The 25,291-nt window shown below is 40.7% G+C and overlaps 1 protein-coding gene across 1 annotated transcript in view; it reads right to left on the bottom strand.

The window, feature by feature from the left end:
• plxna4 (plexin A4) overlaps nucleotides 1–25,291 on the bottom strand; it is a 215,474-nt gene that overhangs the window by 16,635 nt on the left and 173,548 nt on the right. Inside the window, exons 14-27 of the mRNA XM_075471754.1 lie at nucleotides 24,544–24,667; nucleotides 22,203–22,339; nucleotides 21,767–21,934; nucleotides 21,386–21,479; nucleotides 19,634–19,873; nucleotides 19,336–19,482; nucleotides 18,413–18,647; nucleotides 18,092–18,234; nucleotides 15,645–15,913; nucleotides 10,016–10,082; nucleotides 9,205–9,351; nucleotides 6,714–6,873; nucleotides 3,019–3,122; nucleotides 296–395 (exon numbers count right to left, since the gene is read on the bottom strand). Coding sequence (XP_075327869.1) covers nucleotides 296–395; nucleotides 3,019–3,122; nucleotides 6,714–6,873; nucleotides 9,205–9,351; nucleotides 10,016–10,082; nucleotides 15,645–15,913; nucleotides 18,092–18,234; nucleotides 18,413–18,647; nucleotides 19,336–19,482; nucleotides 19,634–19,873; nucleotides 21,386–21,479; nucleotides 21,767–21,934; nucleotides 22,203–22,339; nucleotides 24,544–24,667 — 2,135 coding nt within the window. The remainder of the gene's footprint in view (nucleotides 1–295; nucleotides 396–3,018; nucleotides 3,123–6,713; nucleotides 6,874–9,204; nucleotides 9,352–10,015; nucleotides 10,083–15,644; nucleotides 15,914–18,091; nucleotides 18,235–18,412; nucleotides 18,648–19,335; nucleotides 19,483–19,633; nucleotides 19,874–21,385; nucleotides 21,480–21,766; nucleotides 21,935–22,202; nucleotides 22,340–24,543; nucleotides 24,668–25,291) is intronic.

Genomic DNA, 25,291 nt, shown 5'->3' with positions numbered 1-25,291 from the left:
CGGCGTGGGAACTGTGGAGCGTGTGCAGAGCTTCCAAACCTATTTTGGTAAAGTTGAGCATGTACACGAGAATAATTAGACTCTAAACTGAATTATCTGGGCGTGGGTTTGTCTGACTTTTAGAGCTTCATTTTCATATGATTTTGGTCAGGCTAACATGTTTAAAAGTATTTTGCTTGTCTGGTTTTGGTCTGACAAACACTGTAATTTGGTTGTTTTTATGTAAACGTGCTCAGTGGCTCTCTGACACAGATACCCATGAAATATAAAGATGTGCAAAAACATGACTGCTTACCATATTTACTTGCAGAAGTTCGAGATACGGTCGAATTGTTTACTGAATTGTAGGCTGTAACTTGCTTGGGAACCAGGGCCATCACTGCATTATCAGGTACCTGAAAAACAGACACAAAGATACTGTGAAATGACTCTTCAGAATGCAGTTACTTTTTTTTTTTTTTTTTCATTTTTGCAGATCTGTAGCACAGCACAATATGAAAAAAATCTATCATTGTATGGGTGTAATTTTCTATACCTCCTTCCACTGATTCTGGTTTTGTGTGAATAAACAACGAATGTGTCATTACCTATGCGCTCTCTTCAGCCCACATACAACACATACGATGAATGACGGGCAGTGTGAAAGCAGAGCTTTGTACGAACGTCCCCTCACAAACAAAAAAAATTGTGACGTCCCACAGTCTATATTTAATAACCTCTTTCCTCTCAGGTTGTGAGTTTGAGGGTGTGTGTATGAAGATGTGAAGTAGCAAGGAGCATGTGGGTCTGTGTTAGTCTATGTGTAAATAAATGAATGAGTCAGTCGTGCACGCCACCTTCCCAGTCTGCCAAACTGGATTCAATTAATGCAGCTGGGATGGAGTCTTTTCCAGTCACACACACACATAGGGTACCTCGTTTTTGCATAATCAGGTTTTACTGGAGGGTTAATTGAAGTGATCTTTATCAGTTGTGTGGGTGGAAGGGACCAGCAGGCTTAAGTCTGCATTTATGTGTGCATTTGTGAGCTGAGGCATTATTAAGATTGTGTCATTATTTCACCCCATCTCTCAATCTGCTCCTTATGCATAATATGCTTATATCATTGTAAACAGGAGGCCCACAGGGCAGATCTTGTTATTCCTTTGTGGGGAGCAAAACAACTCTCGAAAACCCTTAAGTATTCTCCCTGATCCCTGCTCTTACATACTGAATCGATAGAAAACGAAGCAGTGGGACATAATGAAATGTGAAAAGGAGGAGTGGCATTTCAGGAAACAATATTTGAAAAATAAAGACAGAAAACAGACCACCATTTCCAGAAAAAAAAGAGGAGGATAAAAATGTGCTATAACAATAGGACTGCAAAGATCAGACATGGAAAATGTGTTTTTTCTTTTCTTTTTTTTGATTGTGGTTATGTTGTTATATCAATCAGTGGACTAGTTTAATTTGTGAATGTTTAGAGCTTTAACCCTTTCACTGTAACATTTCAGAGGATAGTCATGAATACTAATAGTGTGGAACAACAGATACCCTTGGATGAAACTTAAATGAGTTTGTCGTGCCCTCTCCCTTTGCTACTCCTTGCTTATCCACCTGACAATTTCTGAGTGGATAGGAGTGTTTTTTTGTCCATCAAAGATGAGGTGGCCTTTTCCCCCTGCCTGGAAAAAATGAATTACCCTCTGTCTTCATTATCTTATCTCTGATTCAAATCAGCTCCCAATCTATTCCACCCACTCCTTATACTCGCAGGCTGTTGACACTCTGTGTTGCTGACATTTAGGCTGCGGCTACACGAAAACGTTTTTCACTGTAAACGATACTTTTTCTTATCGTTTCGCTGTCGCGGCCACACGGAGCCGGCGTTCCCACTACCCCAAAACGATAGTTTTTGAGAACGGGTTCCAGAGTGGGAAAGTTTGAAAACGGCCTCGTTTCGTTTCCATTGTTACAGCTAAAACGTTGACGCTGTGAGCCAATTTTAACACTTCTCTATTGTCTCACAGTGTGGCGTGTGTACTGCATCGTTTCATCGTTTTCATCCGTTTTCATCCGTTTTCGTCTGGACCTGAGTCTTTACAGCAGCGCGTTGCTGTGTGGTCGCAAGAATTTTCGTACCCGTTTTCAAAAAAAAACTCGTTTCGTTTTCGTGTAGCCGTAGCCTGAATTTAGGCACCATTCACCCTGATTTGGAAGGGACAGTCACTACTTGCTAAGTTGCTGCAATTATTAACACCAGATTGTGGGAACAGGTTTTTTTTTTTTTTTTAGACTGCATGGACAGTCATTCCTTATGTGGCACAAAACACCTGCACAAACATATTGGTTCCATGAGTAAAATATCTGGGTATTTTGTGCTTTTTTTTTTCTTATAAGTGATATGTCATTTGTTTTATTTGTGCTAACAAATCTACATATATGCTTATAAATGTAACCTCATATACGTTTGATCACTAATGCGTGTCAATGCCAAGACTAATTAGTTTCCGAAAGAAGAAGACATTTAGGCAACACATTAGATTTTACTTTGAGTCCACTCCCTTTAAAGTGTTACTTCCCAACCTCACACCGTATCATTTCCCTCTGGCTGACTTGTGGTGATCTGTGAGAATTACGTCATTGTCTGCAAAACGTTAAGTCACAATACATCTAGAGGAATGTCCATTATGAAATATGTCTAAGAGGAAATATGAATCCTTCATAGACTACATATTAGGTTGTAAAGAAGGTACAGATTTATATAAATAAGATGAATACATTACAATGCCAAATACCAGGCAGTTGTGCTTGGTATCAAAGTCTTATCAGAAAAGCTTTTTAGCACAGTTTTCCTTAACTACGTTTTCCTTATTTACATTTTATACCTTTCTTAAAATATGAGATCTGTCAAAGCATCACTACCCTTTGTGTTTTGACAACTTCAGAAATGTCAGTTTTAGTTAATAGTCTACAACATGCACAGCACAGACTGTGCTGTGCAAATGGCCCCATTGAAACATCATTAATCGTTACCTGATAGTGGGCCAGCATGTTAAGCCTCTTCCAGTCACCTTCAATCTTTGTGGTAACATCCTCATCCTGCAGGATCATGCGCTGTCCTCGACCCTGCCGCCACTCTGCAATTAAAAGGTTAAAAATTAATTAATCAACCGTATTCATGCAGCATCCCTTCACTCACAGTTTTGCATTTGTGTTGTTTGTTTTGTCTGCTGGGGAGATTTGGCTTTAATCCCCTCTTAATGCATCTGTCAAGATATCTTCAAATCCTCCCATAATATTTGGAGTTGTATCATTCCTTTGGGACAAGAAGGAGAGGATTTTGGTAGCTGTCCTGATGTCAGACCTGACCGGTTTTGGAAATTTCTTAAATGTTGCATTACTGGGAGAAACAACAAACTAGTTGTTGGTAAAAATGTATCTGATATTTGGAGTCTGAATGTCTAAACCACGTCAGGTGGTTTGAAATGAAATTAAGATATTGATTTTTACAAATGAAAGTCAACATGGATGCTCTGGCTGCTTAAAAATGGACTTCAAAGGGTCTTTTGTGTTACTTTAAACACGAGTGAGTACCGAGCTGAATTTTGCTGCTGTTAGAGGAGAAAAACTGTCCTTCGATAGAGGCCCAAATTAACTGTTTGCTGACCCTTTCCTGAGAGTATTCAGTACAGTCAAAGCTGGAAGGAATGTCATGTTGGAACGATATGAGAAACAATTCTGAATCGCCTTTAGATTGAACATAGGCCTTGTTACATAATAGACATTGGCTGTACATGCAGAAATCAAGTTTTTTTTAGGGATTAATTTTGAAATATAAAAACTTTAATTTATATCTCTCACCAGACAACATGAAGACTTTCAAAAACTCAGAAGTGTTTCTTTTTTTCTTTTCAAGTCATTCAAAAGCAGTTTGAATTGCCTTGTGTATGAATTGTGCTCTACAAATAAACTTGCCTTGCCTTATTCCATCTTCATCCTTTTGAGTTTTTTTTTTTTTTTTGCTTTCTTCAGAACAATCAGAATCAAAAAGAGTACAGAGAAGGACACCAACAGATTTAGGACTAACAATTGAATTGAATTCGTCACACACTACTCATTTTAGAATGAAGCTTTCCTTTTTTCCATTTCTAAACAGTGTATTCAATAGTTGTGATAATAGTAGCATGCCTATGGTTTGTAAATCTTCTTTTTCATCTGGAGCCCCAGCCTATATGTTCTTCTCTCTGAAGGCACTATTGGTCCTTGCTCTTGACTTTCCAACCTACATTTACAGCTTTAAGCCCTTTGTATCACTGCTCTTACCATTGACTGGGATTTATTTATATATTCATTTTTTTTGTAAAAGAATAAGTAGTATTCAAATAAACTATAATATTTAAAAAATTGGATAGAAATTTAGCATTGGTGTGTGGGTCACCTAATTACCATGGCTTTCAACAATTAGTTCAAGTAATTTTCAATGCACATGTCTTTCATTAAAACAGAAAGATAAGATTTACAATAACATTATATATACAACTGGCCTTCCATGTCTGTGCTGGCTCAGCATGAAACAAAGCAACAGCTTTGATAGAAATATCTCAAAATATACCCTGCAAAATTATTTTAAGTGAAAAACGGAAAGCCATCTTGGAAACAAACATTCACATGATTCCTCTATTCATTTTCATAAATCATAGGTTTTATGACTATGTTATTGTGTCTGTACTCCTTGCCAAGCTTCCCAATGGTTTGGCTTCTGTCATCATTCTGATCACAAACAGGAAAACAAAGCAGCTATCACTGTGGTGCATGATGAGGCCTGTCTTTGGAGGATCCATCAGAATTGTGTTCGCATCTGAAACTCGGCAGGAAATAAAGATTCTCCTGTTGTTTTTGTCCATATACTACATCTTCCCATAAAGATGCAAATGAGCACCAGTCCATCCTCGGTAAACAAACGAAAAGATGCAGAGAAAAACGTAAGAAAGAAATTACGAGATCAAAGCATAAACTTTGGGTGAAACCAAAGCAAGAGATCCCCCCCAGTTCCCAAATATGATGGTTTATTATCAGACTGAGCAGAGGAAAAGACTGTTAGTCTGAAATGACTCTATGGACTCAAATGCAGCCAAGGAAATAAGAGCTGTGTACGACTGAATTGAAGCTTATGCTAAAGGCTGAAGGTGACTGTTGTACTCCACAGAGATGCATAGCACGATGACACAAAGACGAACAAAGAACCTTGCTTCACTGTTCTTAGGCCCCATCTTCACTAGTACCCAGAGGAAGACTGATTTGCCACATAGTGAAATTAAAAACTATACCCATGATAGCAACACTCCTGTCCAATTTGTCTCAGGCCAGGCCTGTCACAATCCCATTATTTTTATCAGCCACTGCAATCAGTCTGTATCTGTGTGTGGGTGTGTGTCAGAAATCAAGAGAGCCACTGGTACTACTTTAACAAGTCAACAGTCAAATGAATAGCCAATTTCCACAAAATAGTTACCACCATCAAAGAGCACAAGACAAAGTAAAGTAAAGATTAGCCAAAAAGTAAAGAAATAAATCTACAAGAGTGTATTCCCAGTATTAATGGACTCATGATTGAGAGAACTTTCCACTAATCTGTGAAGCAAGCTGGATACATACTGCAAATAAACAATCCAAACACATGTTCTCTTAAGAGCTTGTTTTAACTCATTCTGTCTCTAATAGCAACAATCACGCTCAGAGAGGGTGGCTAGGTAGCTTCAATTTCCAATTCCCTTTAGGAATAAAACAATAACAGAACAACACATGCTGCCCAAAGGGGGCCATAAAACAATTTCATCCAGGAGTGTCGTCAAAAGGCTAAACCAATCTTTTCACTTAGCTATCTCATAGACAGAATCCCCATGGTATGCACTCAGCCCATCTTAGATCTGGGGTTGGATGTAAATATGCTATTACGAACACACAACAGGGGGGCTGGAAAAAAAAATCCATGTGGCAATATTAAACCATAAAAAGCACAGCGAGGAGACAGCCTGTAGGTATTGTCAGGCCAACAGTCGGGGATAATAATATTATGTCCACATGTACTGTATAACTACACAAGATGGACCAAAACTGCTCAGTGGATGTCTTGTTGAGATTGTCTTTGAACACCTTTTTCGTGACAGTAGCCAGTTAAAGTAATAACTACATTAGATTATTAAGAATTTTTTTGCGCAATGTAGGGAGGGAAGAAAGAAAAGAATGGACAATTTTGTAGGAAAAGATCATTGAGTGTCTCAATTGATTAGCTGATCAATCATCTGGCTCAGACACCAGTCAACAAAAGAATTGATCGATGAAACGTTTGGGCAGGCCAGAGACCAATCTCAGACATCTGAGCCGACAGAGCCAGGAAGTCAAGTCTCTTGAGGTTGAAAAGAAAGAGTTCTACATATCTAAAAAGATTTGTAATTTTTTTAAATGGGCTGGTGGAATGGGGTTGCCTTTCTAAAAATCAAAGTTTTTTTTTTTGTCAAGTCCCTCTAGGATATAACTCTGCACGGATAGAGAAGGCTTAACAAGCTGTACACAGTGAATACATGAACATGTGGAAACTAGACGCCTGAACTGCAACCCTGAATTGACATATTTTCCATATTTTATCTTGTTACAACCAGGAATATACTAACAGTGGTAAAAGCCCCCAACAGCCAATTATTTTTACATATTAAAACAGAGATTCTTACCTAAGTCCATATCAGAAGCTTTTAGGCGATGTGAATGTGGGACGTTCTTGTAGATGGCATCCAATATCTTCTCCTTCACTTGGCTGATTGTATCACAGTTCAACACCTTAACCTGGATCTCTGGGCTTTTCTCATTCTCTGGATGTATGCAGTTCACCACCTACAGCAGAAAGATGCAGAGAAGTGAGGCAGGAAAAGAGCAGGCAGTCAAACTTGATCCAAAGGACTGACTTTTTATTATAAGATATAGATATGACAAAAAAAATTATGTAACCATTTGGCTGAGCTAACCTTTTGCAAACGATGGAAGGTAGGCCATATAATGCATCTTTAAACAACTGTCCTCTTACCTCCACCAGAACAACCTCTTGGATCCCTACCAGTACGGGTTCAAGGTGGGCCACTCAACTGAGACGGCCCTCCTAGCAGTAACTGAGTCACTCCAAACTGCTCGAGCCAACTCTCTCTCCTCTGTCCTGATTCTCCTGGACCTGTCTGCAGCATTTGACACAGTGAACCACGACATCCTTCTCTCTACCCTGGAGGGAATGGGGGTTTCTGGCTCTGCACTCTCCATGTTCTCATCCTACCTGACAGATCGCTCCTACCAGGTCACACTGAGAGGGTCTGTCTCGAAGCCACGTAGGCTCACCACTGGGGTTCCCCAAGGTTCGGTCCTGGGTCCTCTTCTTTTCTCCCTCTACACATCCTCTCTTGGTTCTGTCATCCACTCCCATAACTTTTCCTACCACTGCTATGCAGACGACACCCAGCTGATTCTGTCTTTTCCCCCTTCTGACACCCAAGTGGAAGCACGCATTGCTGCATGCCTGGCAGACATCTCGGGATGGATGTCGATGCACCACCTTAAGCTCAACCTGGACAAGACTGAGCTGGTGTTTCTCCCGGGGAAGGGCTGCCCATTCCGAGATCTGGCCATCACCATGGATGACTCCGTGGTGACATCAACCCGGACCGCGAGGAATCTGGGTGTGACCCTGGACGACCAACTGTCGTTCTCGCCAAACATCGCATCAGTGACCCGTTCCTGCCGATTCCTCCTCTACAACATCCGGAGGATTCGCCCCTTCCTCACCGACAAGGCAGCACAGGTGCTCATCCAGGCTCTTGTCATCTCCCGCCTGGACTACTGCAACTTTTTTCGCCGCAGGCTGAAAACCCATCTCTTCAGGAAACACTACCCTGATCCGCCCTCTTAGGACATCACCTAGTTCCTTACGCACTTATTGTTTCCTCCACCACTGGCACCCTCTATATTTTCATTACCCCCTACCCGAACCAGGGTTTGAATCCCATTCCTGCTTTTCTTACCTCTTTTATTTCTTCCCCTACCCGAACCAGGGTTTGCATCCCCACCCCACTGTGACTGGTGTGCAGTTGGTGAGAGGCTGAGGTACCTAACTTATCGCACTTACTCTAGCACTAGTTTTGCACTTAGCTGTTTGGTTTTGGAACGAAATGCACTTATGATTTCTTGTGACCTGAAGTCCTTTTGCCTACCGATGTTGAACGCACTTATTGTAAGTCGCTTTGGTTAAAAGCGTCTGCAAAATGACCGTAATGTAATGTAATGTAATGTAATGCATGTTTAAGTGGACAACAAGTCTGTGCATTTTAATGTTGACTGCATTGTGGATTGGTACTCATTAGATTGCCAATAATTTTGAGCTTGCCAAAGGATCAGATAATTACTGCAAAAGAAGAGATCATTCATTTTGGAAATGGCGCTTTAAAGAGGCTTACTGTGCTATCTAAAGAAATGAACAATTAAGAAGCAAATATATAATATTGTCAACATATCAATCTGCTTATCAGTACTGCCATTGGTTGTTGGTGGAAATACCTGAACTACATGTGCTTTAGAAAAAAGAAAAGGTCTTAAAAATGTATGTGAAGATTATACAAAAAGTCTTGAATTTTCTTCTTCTTCACAAACAGTTCAACACAATTTTGAAACCATGTAACATGGGGTATTAAAAAGATGATTGATAACTCTTATAAAGCAATATGAAGCTAATTTCCAGGGTAATTTCAAACCTTTATAGCAATTCACTATGGATCTTGAGAATATGTAAATCTGTACTTCCAAAATGTTGATTAAAAACTGATCTGACACAAGTAAAGACAGAGAGTAATGCCAAATGTTATCTGAAAGTCCCCTGCCAAGAAAGATTTAGGCACCGAGTAAGATGCTGCAGAAGGAGAGAACTTTATAATTTCTGTAAATGCAGACACTGAGATGCATAAAAGCCCTACTTTTTACCTGACAGCTTCAGTCTCAATAAGAAGTCAGGTCACGACTTCTGTGCCCCCCTGCATGTCAAGCGTGACAACAACAACTTTCTGTGCCTCTGAACATCTCATAACCAACCACCCATGACCACCCCGTTTTCTCCTCTTGTCCATCCTCTTAAAGCATACTAAGCTTCTCCCTTTAGCCTTGGTACCCTAGGGCAGATGAGCCCCTTACCAGGGTCTTGTAGTCAATCTGTTGTCTGATGAGCTTATCCTCACTGAGCGAGTAGCGAGCCTCTCCTGTGATGGAGTCAATGGGGCCTTTCTCCATCTGCTGCTTTATGGCACAGAAGAGGGAGAAGAGGGGCTCGCCTGCACACTCCTGCAAAGAGGTTTGGAGAGAAAAAAGTTTGGAAAGGCGAAAGTATAACTTTTAGGCCACAAAGTTTACATGTCTGAGGAAAATATAAAAAAATACTGCAGTTGTTTTTTTTTCCTTTTTTTTCTGCTTCCAATGTTGCTGAGTAAAACTGAAACAAGTTCAAAAGAGTACCGTTTCTTTAAATTAAGGAACATTGTTGTAACTTTGTACCTATAAAGGTGGAGTTTTGGGCTTTATGGATATACACTGATAAATTATTTAAAAGAGAGACTTTTGAAGGCACACAATCTTCCATAATAAAAGACTGCTGTTCATCTTTCAGAAACAATAGACCTTTTATCATAGTTTGAATGTTATTCTATCAACCGTAGTAAAAGGATGGAGGAAAAAAACTGAACCGTTGTGATATTTTCGTAACTCAGTGGCTTATACTTCTAATGTACTGTTCCTTATCAATGCTCTTGGCTGACAATCATCCTTTTACAGTGCAAAACATGGTATTCTATCCCAAATTGCAACATTTAACAAAAAAAAAAAAAGAAAGATATTGATAGCTGTCAGTGAAAAAACTGTGGACAGGTTTCTGTAAGGTTTAAGGTTAAGGTACTTGTGGTCGCCCCCACCCCCCAAAAAAAACAGTTGAGCGCAAAAAAAGTTACAGTACCTTCAGAAACTTGTAGAGGAGGAATGTAAACCAGTTGGTCAGCATTTTCTCTGCTACAGACTCAGTCCTGCAAACAGAGATACAAAGCACATAATGAACATTTGATCCCCGTGCTCTTATTTCCATCATAACTATTCAACATCGTTGTCAAATATTCTGTTAAAAAAGATGGCAGCTTCTAATGAATAGGCCTTTGCTACACAAACATTACGGCAAAGACATGAACTGAGAGAGCCTTTGCACATGCTACATGATGGCCTTTCAGACAATCTTTCAGCTAGGTTTTATGCTCAGGCACGCCAAGGGCAGTTTGTCTACCGCGGCGGGGATTTTAATATGAGGCTAAGCAATTAAAAGCCTTTATTTGATCCCAGTGGATTGATGTCGTTAGGGGCTGGAGCAGCTCTGTAATAACACTAGCCTCATTATGAAGCCCTCCCTCGCCTATTCACTGGACTAACACTCGATCTGTCCACAATAGAAAGTGAATGAATACATCTCCCTCTCCTTCTCCGCCTGGCATCCATGCTCCACTGGTGTGGCAAAATGGTGTGTTTCTGTATGTGTGTGTATGTGTTGACCTGGGCCAACAGTGTGAGTGATCCCGTGTGAATGACTAATATGCATACATAATAACAGTCGTGGTGGCGAGGGACTTGAGGGAGAGCCTAGGATCGGATATCCTTTGACAGCAACCTTCTTGGCCGGCAGCAGGGGTGTGCGAGTAATTATAAACACACATCCCTGCCTCTCTTTTCAATGAGAATCTACCGTAGACATAAATATTTCAGGATTAGTGGCCATTGTACTCACTTATGTGTGTGTAGATTTTGTCCCTGGTGTTTCGGCTGCCACCTGCAGCCCTCCCTCCCCCCACTATTCAGACAGCCTCTTAAAGAGGCTCCACACTGAGGCATGCGGGAGAGCATGATGTGCCAGTGGGCTAGTCTGGTACCCCCTGTCAGCATTGGCACAACACCTGGAGGGGATTAACTTCCTGCCCCTCGCTGTGCCCGTGCTTTTATTTTGCCGCCTTCCCTGCCCTTCCTCCGTCCACAGATCCAAGGGTCAACAAGGTCACTTTTCATCTTTTCTTTCATGTGTCCTTGCTGTCTTCCTCCCTCCCTTCCTTTGGCTGCCCTATTCTGAATCCTGTAATCACACACACCCTTCCAAATCCTCTCTTTTTCTCCCAAATACAGTCCATCTATCAAAGGGATAAAAGGAACAGTGAAAAGAAGGAGGTGCATTGGGAAGGAAGGAAGTTAGGGAGCAGTGAAAAGAGAAAAGAAAAGAACAAAGTATAAATGGTTTGGCTGAGTCCAGTCTTTCCCTTTCTTCTTCTCCAACTTCCTTTGATACTCACTTCCAATAGATAGTGTTTTTTTGTGTGTGTAAGGTTGTTTTAAGGCTAGCATGAAAAAAGCACAAATTAATCCCACTGCGTATGTATTCAGAAATTATCATGTGTGCTGACTTGTGTTTATTGTGTGTGTGCGCTCACGTGCGGACATCCGCCTGATAACGGGTGCCAACCCTGTAGTACTAAAAGCCTTGGCACAGTACTACAATTTTGCTTATGCCCATTCTCACTCATGGCACACTCTGTAGAGAACATTGATAAAATCGACGGCGTGACGGAGCTGCTCTAACATTCAAACAATCTTCTCCAAAGCTCTCTGCAGCTGATATTGAAAACACCTAAGTTTGTGTTAATCATATGAAATGTGCCGTGGCTTGTTGGCATGGTCAAACTTGCCCACTTGGCAGTCAGTCAGAAGGGCTGTGGGTGCTGGGAATGATCTAGAGCAGTGGGACTCTGGGAGTATTTAGTTCCCCTTTACTGAGGCAAAGTAAGAGGGATGGTAATCCAAATCCAAAGTATTTGTACCTGCTAGGATCAACTATATTTTTCTCTATATCTAAGAAATGTCAACTGTGAATTTTAATGATCACTATCTAAGCAATAAAGCCATCAAAGTTCTCTTCTGCAAAACTTAAACAAATCTAACAGCCTTTAATTGATATTTAGCAGATACATTTATAAATGCAAATTATGAAAAGTTCTAACATATTCTCAAAAATATAAAAAATAAAGAGTTAAAGATCCCTTTCTGGCAAGACGTTTCAGGAGAATCTTGTCTGGTTTCAGTAACATGTCAAACGAGCTCAGCTTGAAATCCAACTATTTCCATTTGCCACTCTGCAGCTGAGGGAGATAGATCACCATATATGTCATATTGTCTCACAGTGACGGCTTGCTGCTGTCACTGACTTGTTGATGCACATGCACAGACATCTATTTTTTCCTAACACACGAAAAAAGTAATTTCTTTCAATAGCGATTATCCTTACAGTTGTACAAGGGGTCATGTCCACCTGTGTGCTGATAGGGTCTCTGTGCTGGAGCCAAAGCAATGTTGCCAAAGTTTTTTTTTCAAGCTCATCTTTTGACCTGAATCAACTATTATTTTGATGTGTAAACTGCTGCAAAACAAAACTTAGGGCCACAGGGAGGCTGTTTTAGTCTGTATGATGAGGTATGGTGGCGTGGGGAGGCAATTGAGAGATGGAGGATGAAGCAAAGAGAGGAGTTCAAGAAGAAGTATGCAGCAAGGAATGCGACAGATGGTTGTGGAAGGCTCTCGTTAGTTAGCTTGCCTGGTGGTTGTACTTCAGCACAGGTTGAGATGGGACAGATGGAAGGATGTGTGTTTGTGTGTGGAGAGGAAATAACCACACAAGTACACACACAGATTTCTTGGAAGAGGAGGCAGTGGGTAGCCGTGCTCAGATGCTGTGCCAGAGACAACCTGCTCACGCACTTTAAACATTGATTTAGCAATCAAGAAACAGGGGAGGGGGAAGAAGAGCAGGGTATATAGATTGGGGGAGTGAGTATAGGATAGGAAGAGAGAGATAAAGATAGTGACGTTACAAAAGCGACAAGCTTTTGAGAGAATGATAGAGCAGTGTAGAACAAGCAGTCAGAGGCAGACAGTGAGGGAGAAAAACATGCAAAATGAGCAAACTAAAAAAAAAAGACGAGGAAAGAAATGGAACATATTAAAAAGATGGAAAAAAGACAAGAGGTTTCTTCTTCCTAGATTTATCTTCCAAGCTTTGTGCCTATGCATTTGGACTACTTTCAGCTGCTAACCAAGGACACACCAGTCAGCCCACATTGCAGGGTGGCACAGCTTGCCACATCACATCTGAAATGCATGCTGGGTTGTTGAAGAACTAACAAGCAAATCTGTAGAGGAAAAATGAGATGAGGACAGTCTGATCAGTGGCCATCCCAGTCATGTGTATGACAAATGGGAAATCAAACTGGGTCTGGACGTGTTGTAAACATGTGCTCCTCCTCCAGTGCTGCCTGCATGTACTGGCATTTTCCACAGGTTTTCCTTTTTTGCTCTCTTGTTAACAAAGAGTAAGGGTGTTCTTTAGTAATTGCATGTAACTGGTCAGTCATAACTCAAATTAAATCAGGATATGAGATTAATTAACTAGATCTGCAGGAATAGCACAGACGGTACAAGGCTCTTGTGACTCGGAAACAAAGTGATTAAAGAGCTGATCTCACAACTTGCCTCCATGCCTCAGCAGTCTGCTTTCCTCACTGGATGACACAGCTTTAAGTGTCTCCATTGTCCTTGACCACCTCTCCCCGTATGTGCCATTTCTTGTGTTGTATCTACTGCCAAAATCCGCAGTTACTCCGTTGTTTAGTGGCTACACCATACTCTGTGAGCTCTGACTGCAATTAATCAAGCCTCCTGCCCAGACAGCAATAATATCTCTCTGCATCAACAAGCAGAGTCTAAATAGGCTTTCATAAAAAGAATATGCCCACTGTCTTCTGGACGGTACAATGAACAGCATTAATTTAATCCCTGTCTGCATACCCCTGTTGTGTTTATGTGTTAGTCTTTACTGGCAGACAGCAAGAGTGTTTTTAGCCAGAGGGAGAGTCAGAATTTGAATTGAAATAAGATGGACAACTTAATTTATCACACGCCTGTCAAATCATCTGATCTGGGGGTGTCAAGACTTGACTGACAACCCCCAAGCACAAAAACATTTAATACTATGTGTATATAAGTATGCATGCACACAAGAGCTGTGAAGACGCTAGTTTACTCAAGTAACCATAATCATCACATTTACCAAACACCGCAGGCAGGAAGCATAATCACAAACAGTGCTGTGTTCAAGTGCATGCCATTCAAGCTTTGAATACAAAAATCCAGAGAGGATTGTGATTGTGCCAGAGAGCAACCTTATCACAGTCTCTTTCTCCCCTTTTTCATAAATGAGTATTTCTTTCCTCTTGAGCTATTTGAAATTTGATTCACTGCTAATTAATCATAATTATTTTGCTAATGATGTGCATGGCAATGAGCTCTGGTGTTTCTGCGACAGAGTCTGCAATTCAAGGTCACAGGAGTTAATCCAAGCATGTCACAGAAAGGGAACAATGACAAGCATATGCAACCGTTTATAGTTGAGAGAGTATAATTTCTAGGCGCAGCCAGGGCGTTGAGGGGGTCCGGTTTGGCGACCTCAGAATCGGGTCTCTGCTTTTTGCGGACGATGTGGTTCTGTTGGCGTCGTCGGGCCGTGACCTTCAGCTCTTACTGGAGCGGTTCGCAGCTGAGTGTAAAGCGGCTGGGATGAGAATCAGCACCTCCAAATCTGAGACCATGGTCCTCAGCCGGAAAAGGGTGGAATGCCCTCTCCGGGTCGGGAATGAGATCCTTCCCCAAGTGGAGGAGTTCAAGTATCTCGGGGTCTTGTTCACGAGTGAGGGACGAATGGAGCAGGAGATTGATAGACGGATCGGTGCGGCGTCTGCAGTGATGCGGGCTCTGCACCGGCCCGTCGTGGTGAAGAAGGAGCTGAGCCAGAAGGCGAAGCTCTCGATTTACCGGTCAATCTATGTTCCTACCCTCACCTATGGTCACGAGCTGTGGGTAGTGACCGAAAGAACGAGATCGCGAATACAAGCGGCCGAAATGAGTTTCCTCCGCAGAGTGTCTGGGCTCTCTCTTAGAGATAGGGTAAGAAGCTCGGTCATCCGGGAGGGGCTCGGAGTAGAACCGCTGCTCCTCCGCATCGAGAGGAGTCAGATGAGGTGGCTCGGGCATCTGGTTAGGATGCCTCCTGGACGCCTCCCTGGTGAGGTGTTCCGGGCCCGTCCCACTGGGAGGAGGCCCCGGGGAAGACCCAGGACACGTTGGAGAGACTATGTTTCTCGGCTGGCCTGGGAACGCCTCGGGGTCCCCCCAGAAGAGCTGGAGGAAGTGGCCGGGGACAGGGACGTCTGGGTCTCTTTGCTCAAGCTGCTACCCTCGCGACCCAATCCCCGGACCAGCGGAAGATAATGGATGGATGGATGGATGGATGGATGGATGGATGGAGTATAACCAGTAGAAACCTTTTATCTACATACCTTACCGGAAAGAGTTCAAAACTAAGTTTACAGTCACTGAATGTGTGCAGCGGTCGACACAAAAAGCTAAGGAACAATGTAGAAAATGGCTGCTGTCGGCTATGGTACTTAGGGCCACCTGTTAAGCAATGTTGCGAGTAAAGTTAAACCTTTTGTCAGTCTGTTAATTACCTGCGAAGCAGCAGTTTGGGGTGGTTTTTGCTCTCAAGATTGCGGTCTATGAGGTCAGACAGCAGGTGCTTCAGGACATCAGTGGCATACTCCAATTTGCTCTGCAGTACTGTCATGATCAGTGAGGCCACATTGCCACGGTCCCTCATGGAGAAGCCACGCTGGGCCTCCAGAGTGCGAATAAAACACAGCAGGAAGATTTTGTTGTTAATGAGCTGACCAAAGAGCTTCAACCCTTTTTCCACTTGCTCCTGGCGGTAGCCTGGCACCTGTGAGGAGAAAAAGAGAAATGAAACATTAGAAATAACGAGGCAAAAGCAAAAAGTACTGATTCCAAGTGGCATATTCAAGGTGAAGATACATAAGACTTAATTGGTTACCAATTCATTTGAATGCGATATTAGATACAATAAAATAAAAAGAATAAAACAAATAGAACAATCTGGGGAAAAGAGAAGTTTAATATTTCCCTGCTTTTGTCAGGTTTCTCTGAAAGTTGAGAGTAAAGCCTAGAAAACACCAGGCCTCTTTAGAGAATGTTTATTATTTCAATGGCAATGTGTTCCATATCAATGCAACTTGAAAGGGAGAGCAGAGCTGTGAATTCTCTTCAGCTGAGCCCATATCATCCCTGCACTATTTATACTTGTAACTGACTGCACATGCTTGTCTTCTCAGTTTCTTTCTAAATAGCACCTAAGGAGATTATTTTTTTTTATCTGTCAAGAGCACTAGCGGTAAGACAGCATCTCTTTGCACCCAATGCAGCTGTCAGCCCACATATGCTCTATCTTTTTACCGTTCCTTGAGGTAGTTGTAATCTGCCGGGAGCTATTGTTCAGTTGCAAGTCTAATTTCATACTGCTTGACAAAACGTGTTTGTGCGTTCCCATATTTCTGAGGGCTAGAACTTTTTGGGCACACACAGTATTCATTGCAGTGTGAGTGCAGGTATACATGAAAACTGTGTACTGTGTGGAATTTCATTGCATCAGCCTTCTTTTGAATTAGCCCTAATGTGCTGTGACCATTTTATGATCATAGGCCAACCGAATACTTTTAACAGAATCTAACAAACATTTAACACATCTCAGAGTTTCAAAGAGAAAATACATAAAAAGCAACATTTAATGACCTTTACATCATCTCCATGGTAACACTGCAATATTTGTGTTGACAAGTGGAACAGTAAATAATGACTAAACTGCTGAGACCAAATTAATTCCAGAAAGATCAAGAGTGTAGCATGCAATGTAGTTGGAAAAAAAAAATTCAAAAAATTCAAAAGCAAAAAAAAAAGTGGGATGTGGGTGTTAAGTGAAACTGTTAGACTGCTATGAATAAACCTTAGCAATTACAAGGAACACATTAAATGTCAAGAATCCAGCTTGATAAAAACTTCTACATGTATTTTATATTTTATCTGAGCACTGGAAGTGTTTTTAAATTTTTTAGTCCTGAGAAAACTTAGTTAATGCTAGATATGCTTCCTACCACCTGCGCCATTTCTATCTCCAGCATACCATCAAGGCTTTGACTTTAAATTACCCAACACATCAATAACAATTAAGCAGCCATCAACAGCCTAAGACAGGTCTACTGCTTTTCCTATTAGGCTCCTTTTCCACATCATACTCTTCATATAGTTTGATATTTATACCAATTAAAACATAATTAATATCGCTTATTACTGGGAAATTCTCATCAGGGATGTAGAGTCTAACCCTGAAGGCAGTGAAATGAAGGTCCATCATTCTTTTAATGGAACAAGATGACCTGCTCAATTATGGTTGTCTATCAATGTCACCACTGGGGATAAATGACTTGATTTTTTTTTTATCCTTTTGCTTTTCTCCCTGTGATTGACTCCTAATTTGTTTTTGAGGTGGAGTGAGAAAACGACATAGCGTCTCATATCATTAAGAATTATTAATGAGAGGTCACTCCTGATTTAAGGTCTGCCTAGTTAGTTTTTGAAAAAGTGTTGTTGTCAGCTGTCAGAGGGCTTTTGTTTACCAGACAGCAACAACAAACAACATTGGCGTCAATTTCACCTACTGCGACCCACCACATTGTTAATTTGCTTTCTCATTTTGCTTTCATTTCCAAGAAGGCTAATTGCACTGCAACTGGTATTTGATGGGGACTGAAAAATAGTCACACACATTTGTGAGTTATGTGTGGGACACTTAATTGAAAGGAAAATTGGCAAGAACCTGTTAGGGCAGCACTTTTTAAAGAATTTAAGTGGACTCTACGTTGCCACATACAATTTTCAGATGATGAAAGGATGAGGAAAACCTGTCACTGGTATAATTGATATATCATATAGTCTGTTTTCATAAGTTTAAAGTTAATTTTATGTTAAACAACCGTAAGAAACTTACTAAATAGACTACGTTCTTAGTAATATTGTCTTTGAATGTCTGCGCAATGCACAGCCATACCTCAAGATCTCTCAGAACAGGATGTTCCTCAATGCCTGGAAAGAGGACCCTCATAGTGTAGGTTCTGTAATCCAGAAATGGTATGCCTGCACCATCCAGATCACTGGTCAGCTCATGGATGTCTGTCTGCAGCTCTGCAAAAGCTGAAAATCCACAAACATTTGTGTGTTTATGCCTGCCCTTACTCTCAAGTTATTCTGAAAAATCTAACATTCAATTGTGAATAAATACAAGATCTCCCTAATTGCTTTGTTTGCTTAAAACTAAGTCAATACATTTTATGTTTTAAAATTAATTAATACACTCCTTCATACTGCTTACCCTCTTTGCACTCCAGGGCCACACGTGACTCAAGGTTATCCATCTGCATCTGCAGTCTCTTCAGAGTCAGGTCACTCTCACGAGACTTGCGCTTATAGGCAATGAGCACCACCACAATGAAAAGGATGAGCAAGGCGCCAGCTGCAGCAATGCCAATGATTGCGGTGCTGCTGAGCGGGCTGTCAGATGTGATGTGGACCACACCTGGGGAAAACTCGATACCGCCAACACGAGCCTTGTGACAAAGACAGACACACAGGCAGAGTATAATAACTATGTGGGTGGTGTTCATAAATACACAAATTAGGGTTGCATGTTTGGTAAAAAAAAAAAGAAAAACATAAAAGAGTTTGAGCAGAGAAGAGTTACACTTTCAATATTTGACCCGTTAAGATGGAGAAATAATCAAACTCATATTCAAGTTTGGTGTGTAAGGTGAAACATTTCCTCTTTGAATCACTTTTGGTTCTGTAGAGCATTTCTGTCTGTATCATCAAGCTAAACACAGACAGACATATTGATTTGCTTTTGTTTGTGCATATACTAAATGTTTGACTGTAACACGTTCCTATCTTTCTGTGATGCTGGGTTCAGGTGGTTACATCAGGAAACATTTTGTTCAAAGTACTCCTTAAAACCACAAATGGAATCTTTATTGAGTTTGCTTGGCCTGTAATTCTTTTTATTGAAGGGTTATTTGTTTGTCTTTTGTCTGCTTGTGGGCACTAAGAGGAACCACAGGGCTGATTGGATTAGAACCGCAGTATGTATGAGAGTGGACAAAGGGATGGATGGAAGGCAACATGAGGAATGTCCATCCCTCAAACTGTCAATTGATTTGTTGGTTTCTTCTTTCTCCTCTACAGCCTACATCTGTTCACTCAACTGTTTATCTCTCTTTGTGTTTTTGCTGTGTCACTCACCAGGACCTTGTGTCGACCAGTTAGGTTAGGTGATTCACAGAGAAGCTGCGTCTCTGACACCGTTAACATGCAAGGCTTGTCACCAATCAGGACTGTGTAGTTCAGCTTTCCATTCCCACTATTAGTTGGAGGAAGGAAGTTTCTCCCCTGCAAAAGCACATAATCAGCAATTGTTAATTAAAAAAAAAAAAGGTAAATTACATTTAAAGATTTCCCTATAAACATGTAAAAGGCAAAGGTCTTACATTTTTAAATAATGTAATATAATAACAATAATAATAATAATAAATCTGCCTACTTTCAGTATAATGGGGGATCCAGGCTTAAGCTCCAGGACCCCAGAGGCACTGAGTGGTTCAAATTCAGGGTTGGGGTAGTAGATAAAGTTGGTATTGTTGAGTGCCATCAGAGATTGCACATCATCCAATTTAAAGCCAAACTCATCCGGTCTTTCAGGTACTTCTTGCTGCCTGGCCAAGCTGATGGCCAGTTCTGGGGCCTGGCACAGCATGGATGTGGGGCTTAGCACCTCACACAGCTTGAGGACACAAAAACAGAGAAAGAAGTAGTTAGGTTTGTTTATATGCAAAAGATTCAAATTTATATAATTACACATTGATCATATCTTTTCAGGGATCGTATTATCAGTTATCAGTGTCAGTCTTATAAGTTGCAGATGTGCATTTCTCTAAATCCCACTTGAAAGACAATTCAAACTTGATTCCAAAAGGTGTTAAGAAGATTTTTTTGGATCTTCTTCCTCAAAGAGGGGCATGAAATAAGGTGCAGTTAGAGAGCATGTACAGTCTCACTGCAATCAGGCTTTCATGTGTGGAGGTTCAGGAGTGATAATTGGGTCTTACCCTTCCTCCATTACCCTCCACAAAGACCCCCTCAGCCTCTTCTCACTTCTTTATCCCATCCAGTTATTCCTCCCTGTGATCTTATCTTCCATCACATTCTCATTCTCTCACTCATCTTTGTACCACTTCTCAAACTCAATTACAATGTCTCATATCTCTTCATTCATCTTTGGTGTGGTCTCTCATTCGACATGCGATGCAATTCATATTATTTATTTATTTTTGTGCTAACTTAAAGTTAGTTTTATAAGCAATGACAAATTGATCCATCACTGTAATGTCCCATAGCCCCCAATATCCGCCAAACATCTCCATTCCTCCTCGCCTGTCAGGACACTGACAAATCAACCAGAAGCACAGGTCTTCCTCACAGACATCTCGCATTTCCACAGTAACCTCTGCCATGCAGTCATTCAAACTACTGCCTGTCACTCTAATTGGCTCCTTGAACATCAGACTTGACAAATCCTGCATGGTCTTCGGTACATTGCTGACATGTATCATGAAATGGTACTTGTCAGGTACAGGAAGGTTACTGGAAAAAAGAGAAAGAAAAACTCCTGTCTGTGGACAAACGCCATTTAAAATATTTTGAATGTCTTTCAGTTTCTGATTTCTGCTCATTTAGATCTGAGCTGTGGCAGAGTGAGAGAGTGAAAAGTTGTACATCCTATATCGTTTGAGACATAATGCACAGCACTGGCACATGTGAGCACAGATGCTAGACGGGCCGAAGGTTCATGTTCAAACGGACCATGATGACATTTGCTCTACTCTCCCCTGCAGTGGATTTCCATTCAGAAAAAGAACATCTTTAACATTTACACTATGGGAAGTCTAGTTGCCAAGAGAGGTTTGAGACTAAGCAGTTTATGTGCAGATAGTTCATTATGATAATCTTACTCAAAAATAACACGATATTAAAAAAAGTATAAAAGAAGAAATTTCCTTGGAATCGTATACACATCCACCTTCTTTTTGCCAGTTCATTACATAATTAAACTAGGGCCTTTCTTGCTGTAAGGCAACCATGTTAACCGGTGTACCAGCATGCTGCCCACTTATATGCAGTGTGTTTTAAAAAAAAGTCCAACCCCATCTAAATAAATCTGAACTCAAATATACCAAGATCAATGAAAGGGCAGCTGGTTTAATAACCACATTATTTGTGCTGTGCAGTCTCTTACATTGAGTGTTTCGTGGCTGTTGTATTTTGCTCTGACGAGCGGGGTCTGAATGATGTCCAAGTTAGTTCCTGTCACTATCACTGGAGTATGTCCACTGAAAGAAAAACACAACTTATATCAAAGGGAAAAGGATAGTTCATATTGTTTGTCAGATGTGGTAAACAGAATTACTCATGTAAATGTAGCAGAGATTTAATATGTTTTATATGACACTGAGTTGGAGAAATGGTTACATTTCAAATTTTGGCGACCAATTAATTTTACACATGTTTATTCTTCCCTGAAAACCTATTTTGCTGAGATGTTTTCATTCAGATAATTAATATATTACCTGGGAAATCAAATATTTTGCCAAATTAGAGAATGCAGCCTCTGACATACCTGTATATGCTCCACTCTGGCTCTATCTTGGTGATGGTGGGATCCTCCACATATTCAAACTGCAGGTCTTTCTGTAGCTGGGCCTTATCTATGCTCACAGACACAGACACGTTTCCATAGCCATGCAGGGAAGTATGGGTTCGACAAGTTAGCCACAGGCCACCCCTCCTAAAGTCATGATAGGATGGAGCATTACTTACATGAAACTGCAATGTCAGATTGGCTTTCTCCCACACACCCCAAACAGACAAAGGACAGATATTGTACAGTAAATAAGTTAGATCTTAAGAATAGCACAAATACATATCATCACTGTTTACGTGGGAGCTGTTAGAGGTAAACTGCCTGTAGTTTGACACACACCGAATTTGATGGAGCTTTTAATTGACTCTTTAAGTGTGATCGGCAGTGTCAGCCCTGGCTTGTTCACACTAACCTCAGATAAGTGCATGGCTGGTCCTTAAACATGACTGACACGTTGCTCCCAGCATCAAAGTGGCTGCCGGTGATGTTGACAATGGTTCCCCCAGAGACTGGCCCTCGGCTTGGTTTGAGGCTCGTAATCCGTGGGATCTGGGGAAAAAGGTGGAGAGTTGTGTGTTAAAAATCAATCAAAAGGTGCGATCAGGTGCATAAAGGGGAAATTTTATAGCTAAAAATAAATGATAATAAATTATCAAGAGACTATGTGCTGACTTAAATGTGCAGGGTACACTGTAAAAAATCTAAATCTTACACCAAGTATCATTGTCTCATTTCTTGTCAAAATATCTCATTACACTTAATATAAGACACAATTGCCTAACAAGTGCCATTCCGGCAAGATATAGGGACTTGTTTTAAGACAATACATCTTGAAAAGCTTGTTAAGTCGTCTTATTTCAAGCAAAACATCTTGTATATGTTGTTTTTTTTACTTATTTTTGGAGGGGCATTTTTCCAGTGTAAAGGTTTATCAATAACTGAGAATCACAGTTATGCCATATTCACAGTTTTTGGGAAAAATTGCTGAGATAAAACTCGAGAAAAAAAGGCGGCTGGGAATTAGCAAAAAGCTGTCACAGAAAAACCTCATTAATCTGTTATAATTTATCTAAGCAGAAACGGATCACATAAATGTTAAATTTGCAACTACACCGTAGTAATTTATTCTTGCCACTAGAACAAGTACTTCGTGTCATAATAAACAATGTTGAATAAATCTATTCCAACTGATATGAACTGATTCTTCTCCTATATGAAATACTCTATACTAGGGTGGAAAATTTCAAATTAAAGAGACACAGCTGCTTTAAAGTGATACTCCGGAGTAGATTCAACCTGGGGTCATTTGAACTGTGATATCCAGCCAAGTAGCCCACCCGCAGTTTTTTCGATCTTGGCTGAACATCAGCTGAGTTACTGAGTTATCCCGAATAGCTTCGTACAAGGGTTAATGGATCCTGGTCCGTATCTCCAAAATTACCACACTAAAATTACATGCCATGACACCAAACTTCGACAGTAGTACAAATATGGTCTGTACTCACAAAACGATGCATTTGGAAGTTTGAAAATAGTCCAGGAGTTTATTATTATCAACACAAGCCTAATAGCTAAAGCTGCGTCGACGTCACTTCAGGGAGCTGGGAGCTTCAAAGTAAGATGAGGGTTGATCTACTACTGTAGACAACAAAGTATATGCTATATTCTACATGTTTTTTTTTTATGAATTTTTATGTTGTAGAGTTGTGAAGTTATTTTATCAATGAAGAAATTGAGCAGCCTTGCTTTGTTGTCTACAGTAGTAGATCAACCCTCATCTTATTTTGAAGCTCCCAGCTCCCTGAAGTGACGTCGACGCAGCTTTAGCTGCAGAGAAGCTATTAGGCTTGTGTTGACAATAATAAACTCCTGGACTATTTTCAAACTTCCAAATGCATCGTTTGGTGAGTACAGACCATATTTGTACTACTGTCGAAGTTTGGTGTCATGGCATGTGATTTTAGTGTGGTAATTTTGGAGATACGGACCAGGATCCATTAACCCTTGTACGAAGCTATTCGGGATAACTCAGTAACTCAGCTGATGTTCAGCCAATATCGAAAAAACTGCGGGTGGGCTACTTGGCTGGATATCACGGTTCAAATGACCCCAGGTTGAATCTACTCCGGAGTATCACTTTAAGTAATTTCCGATAATTTCATCTCCAACCTGCTGTGGTTGATATCTAAACGAAATATCACATAGTTCTGTGCTGGGATCCCACTTAGAAATATATTTTAGTCAGCATCCAATAATGGATAACAGTAAGAATTATACCACATAATAAAATTAGCACATATAGGCAAACAACTGAAAATCTATTTTTGTGTACTAAAGTGTGAGTGGATTATATGAGTGAGTGTTGCAAAAACACAGCAAGTGTGTAATGTTTTTATTAGTTCATGTCAGAAAACGTTTTTTAACCATCAGTGTTTGTTTCTCAGCCCGTGCTCATTAGTGACTGCCAGTCATGTCTCAGCATTCACATGCACGTGGGAGAAATGCTGCCAAGCGGGAACAAGACCAAATAAAAGACATATCAACACAGTAAGGGAGAATACAGACCAGCTACCAGTTAGGTGCTAAAATGAAGTAAACGACATATGCAAGCTGCTTGCCTCTCTGCTCAAGGAGGCAAAATGCTATTTGCAATAATTCAATATTTAAAGTGTTTTACACATTCAAACACATTTTTCTAAAGTTCAAAAACACTTTATGATTATAAAAACGAGGAACTAAAAATAGACACTTACCACAAAGTAGTAGAGCTTAGATGATTTTGCCATAAATTCAGGTCTGCATGGTCCAACCCCTACACAGACCTGGACATTCCCAGTGTATTGGCTCATCTCTGCTCTACCCATTTCACACACAATTCTGGAGAATAAAAGCAAAAAAAAAAAAACATTGGCATAATTGAATAAAATATATAAGAAAGAAAAACGCAACATGCAAATGGATGCACAGACACAATCATGTGCTAGATATGTCACGCAAACTACAAAAAATTATCAAAAACCAGTCTGCCACTAAATGACCTAAATCTACATTAAAACTCAAGTAAAAAAATGCATTATTTGGAAGTAGATTCACCTACAACACACAGCCAACTTCTAGGAGAAGAAGGAAAGTCTATCCTTTTACATATGACCTCAAATGCAGCTACTGCTTCTGCTGGGTCAGCATTTGCTTAGAAAGTGCTGGCACACAACTTTCTTTCTGAGCAGAGGCACTGGGTGAGTTGATAAGCCAACTTTAAACTAATTTGACAGACGGTACCTGTAAGAAGCCCAACCTCTGGATTAAACTCAAATGTCAACTAAATCTAACCTCCAGAACTTTCTAAAATGATTACTGGTGGGTGTGCAGCTCCTTGTGTATATGCCACTAATAAATATAAAGGCATAAACTACACACCACAGCACATCTACTGGACAAGTCTCATGTACTTTATGTGTACTGCTGCCACTTCAGTTTTCATTCAAATTTCATCTCGTCTAA

Source organism: Odontesthes bonariensis, chromosome 8 (genome assembly GCF_027942865.1).
Source record: "Odontesthes bonariensis isolate fOdoBon6 chromosome 8, fOdoBon6.hap1, whole genome shotgun sequence".
Lineage (NCBI taxonomy): Eukaryota > Metazoa > Chordata > Actinopteri > Atheriniformes > Atherinopsidae > Odontesthes > Odontesthes bonariensis.
Note: the sequence above shows the minus strand (reverse complement) of the source record. Positions and strands in the feature narration are given on the sequence as shown.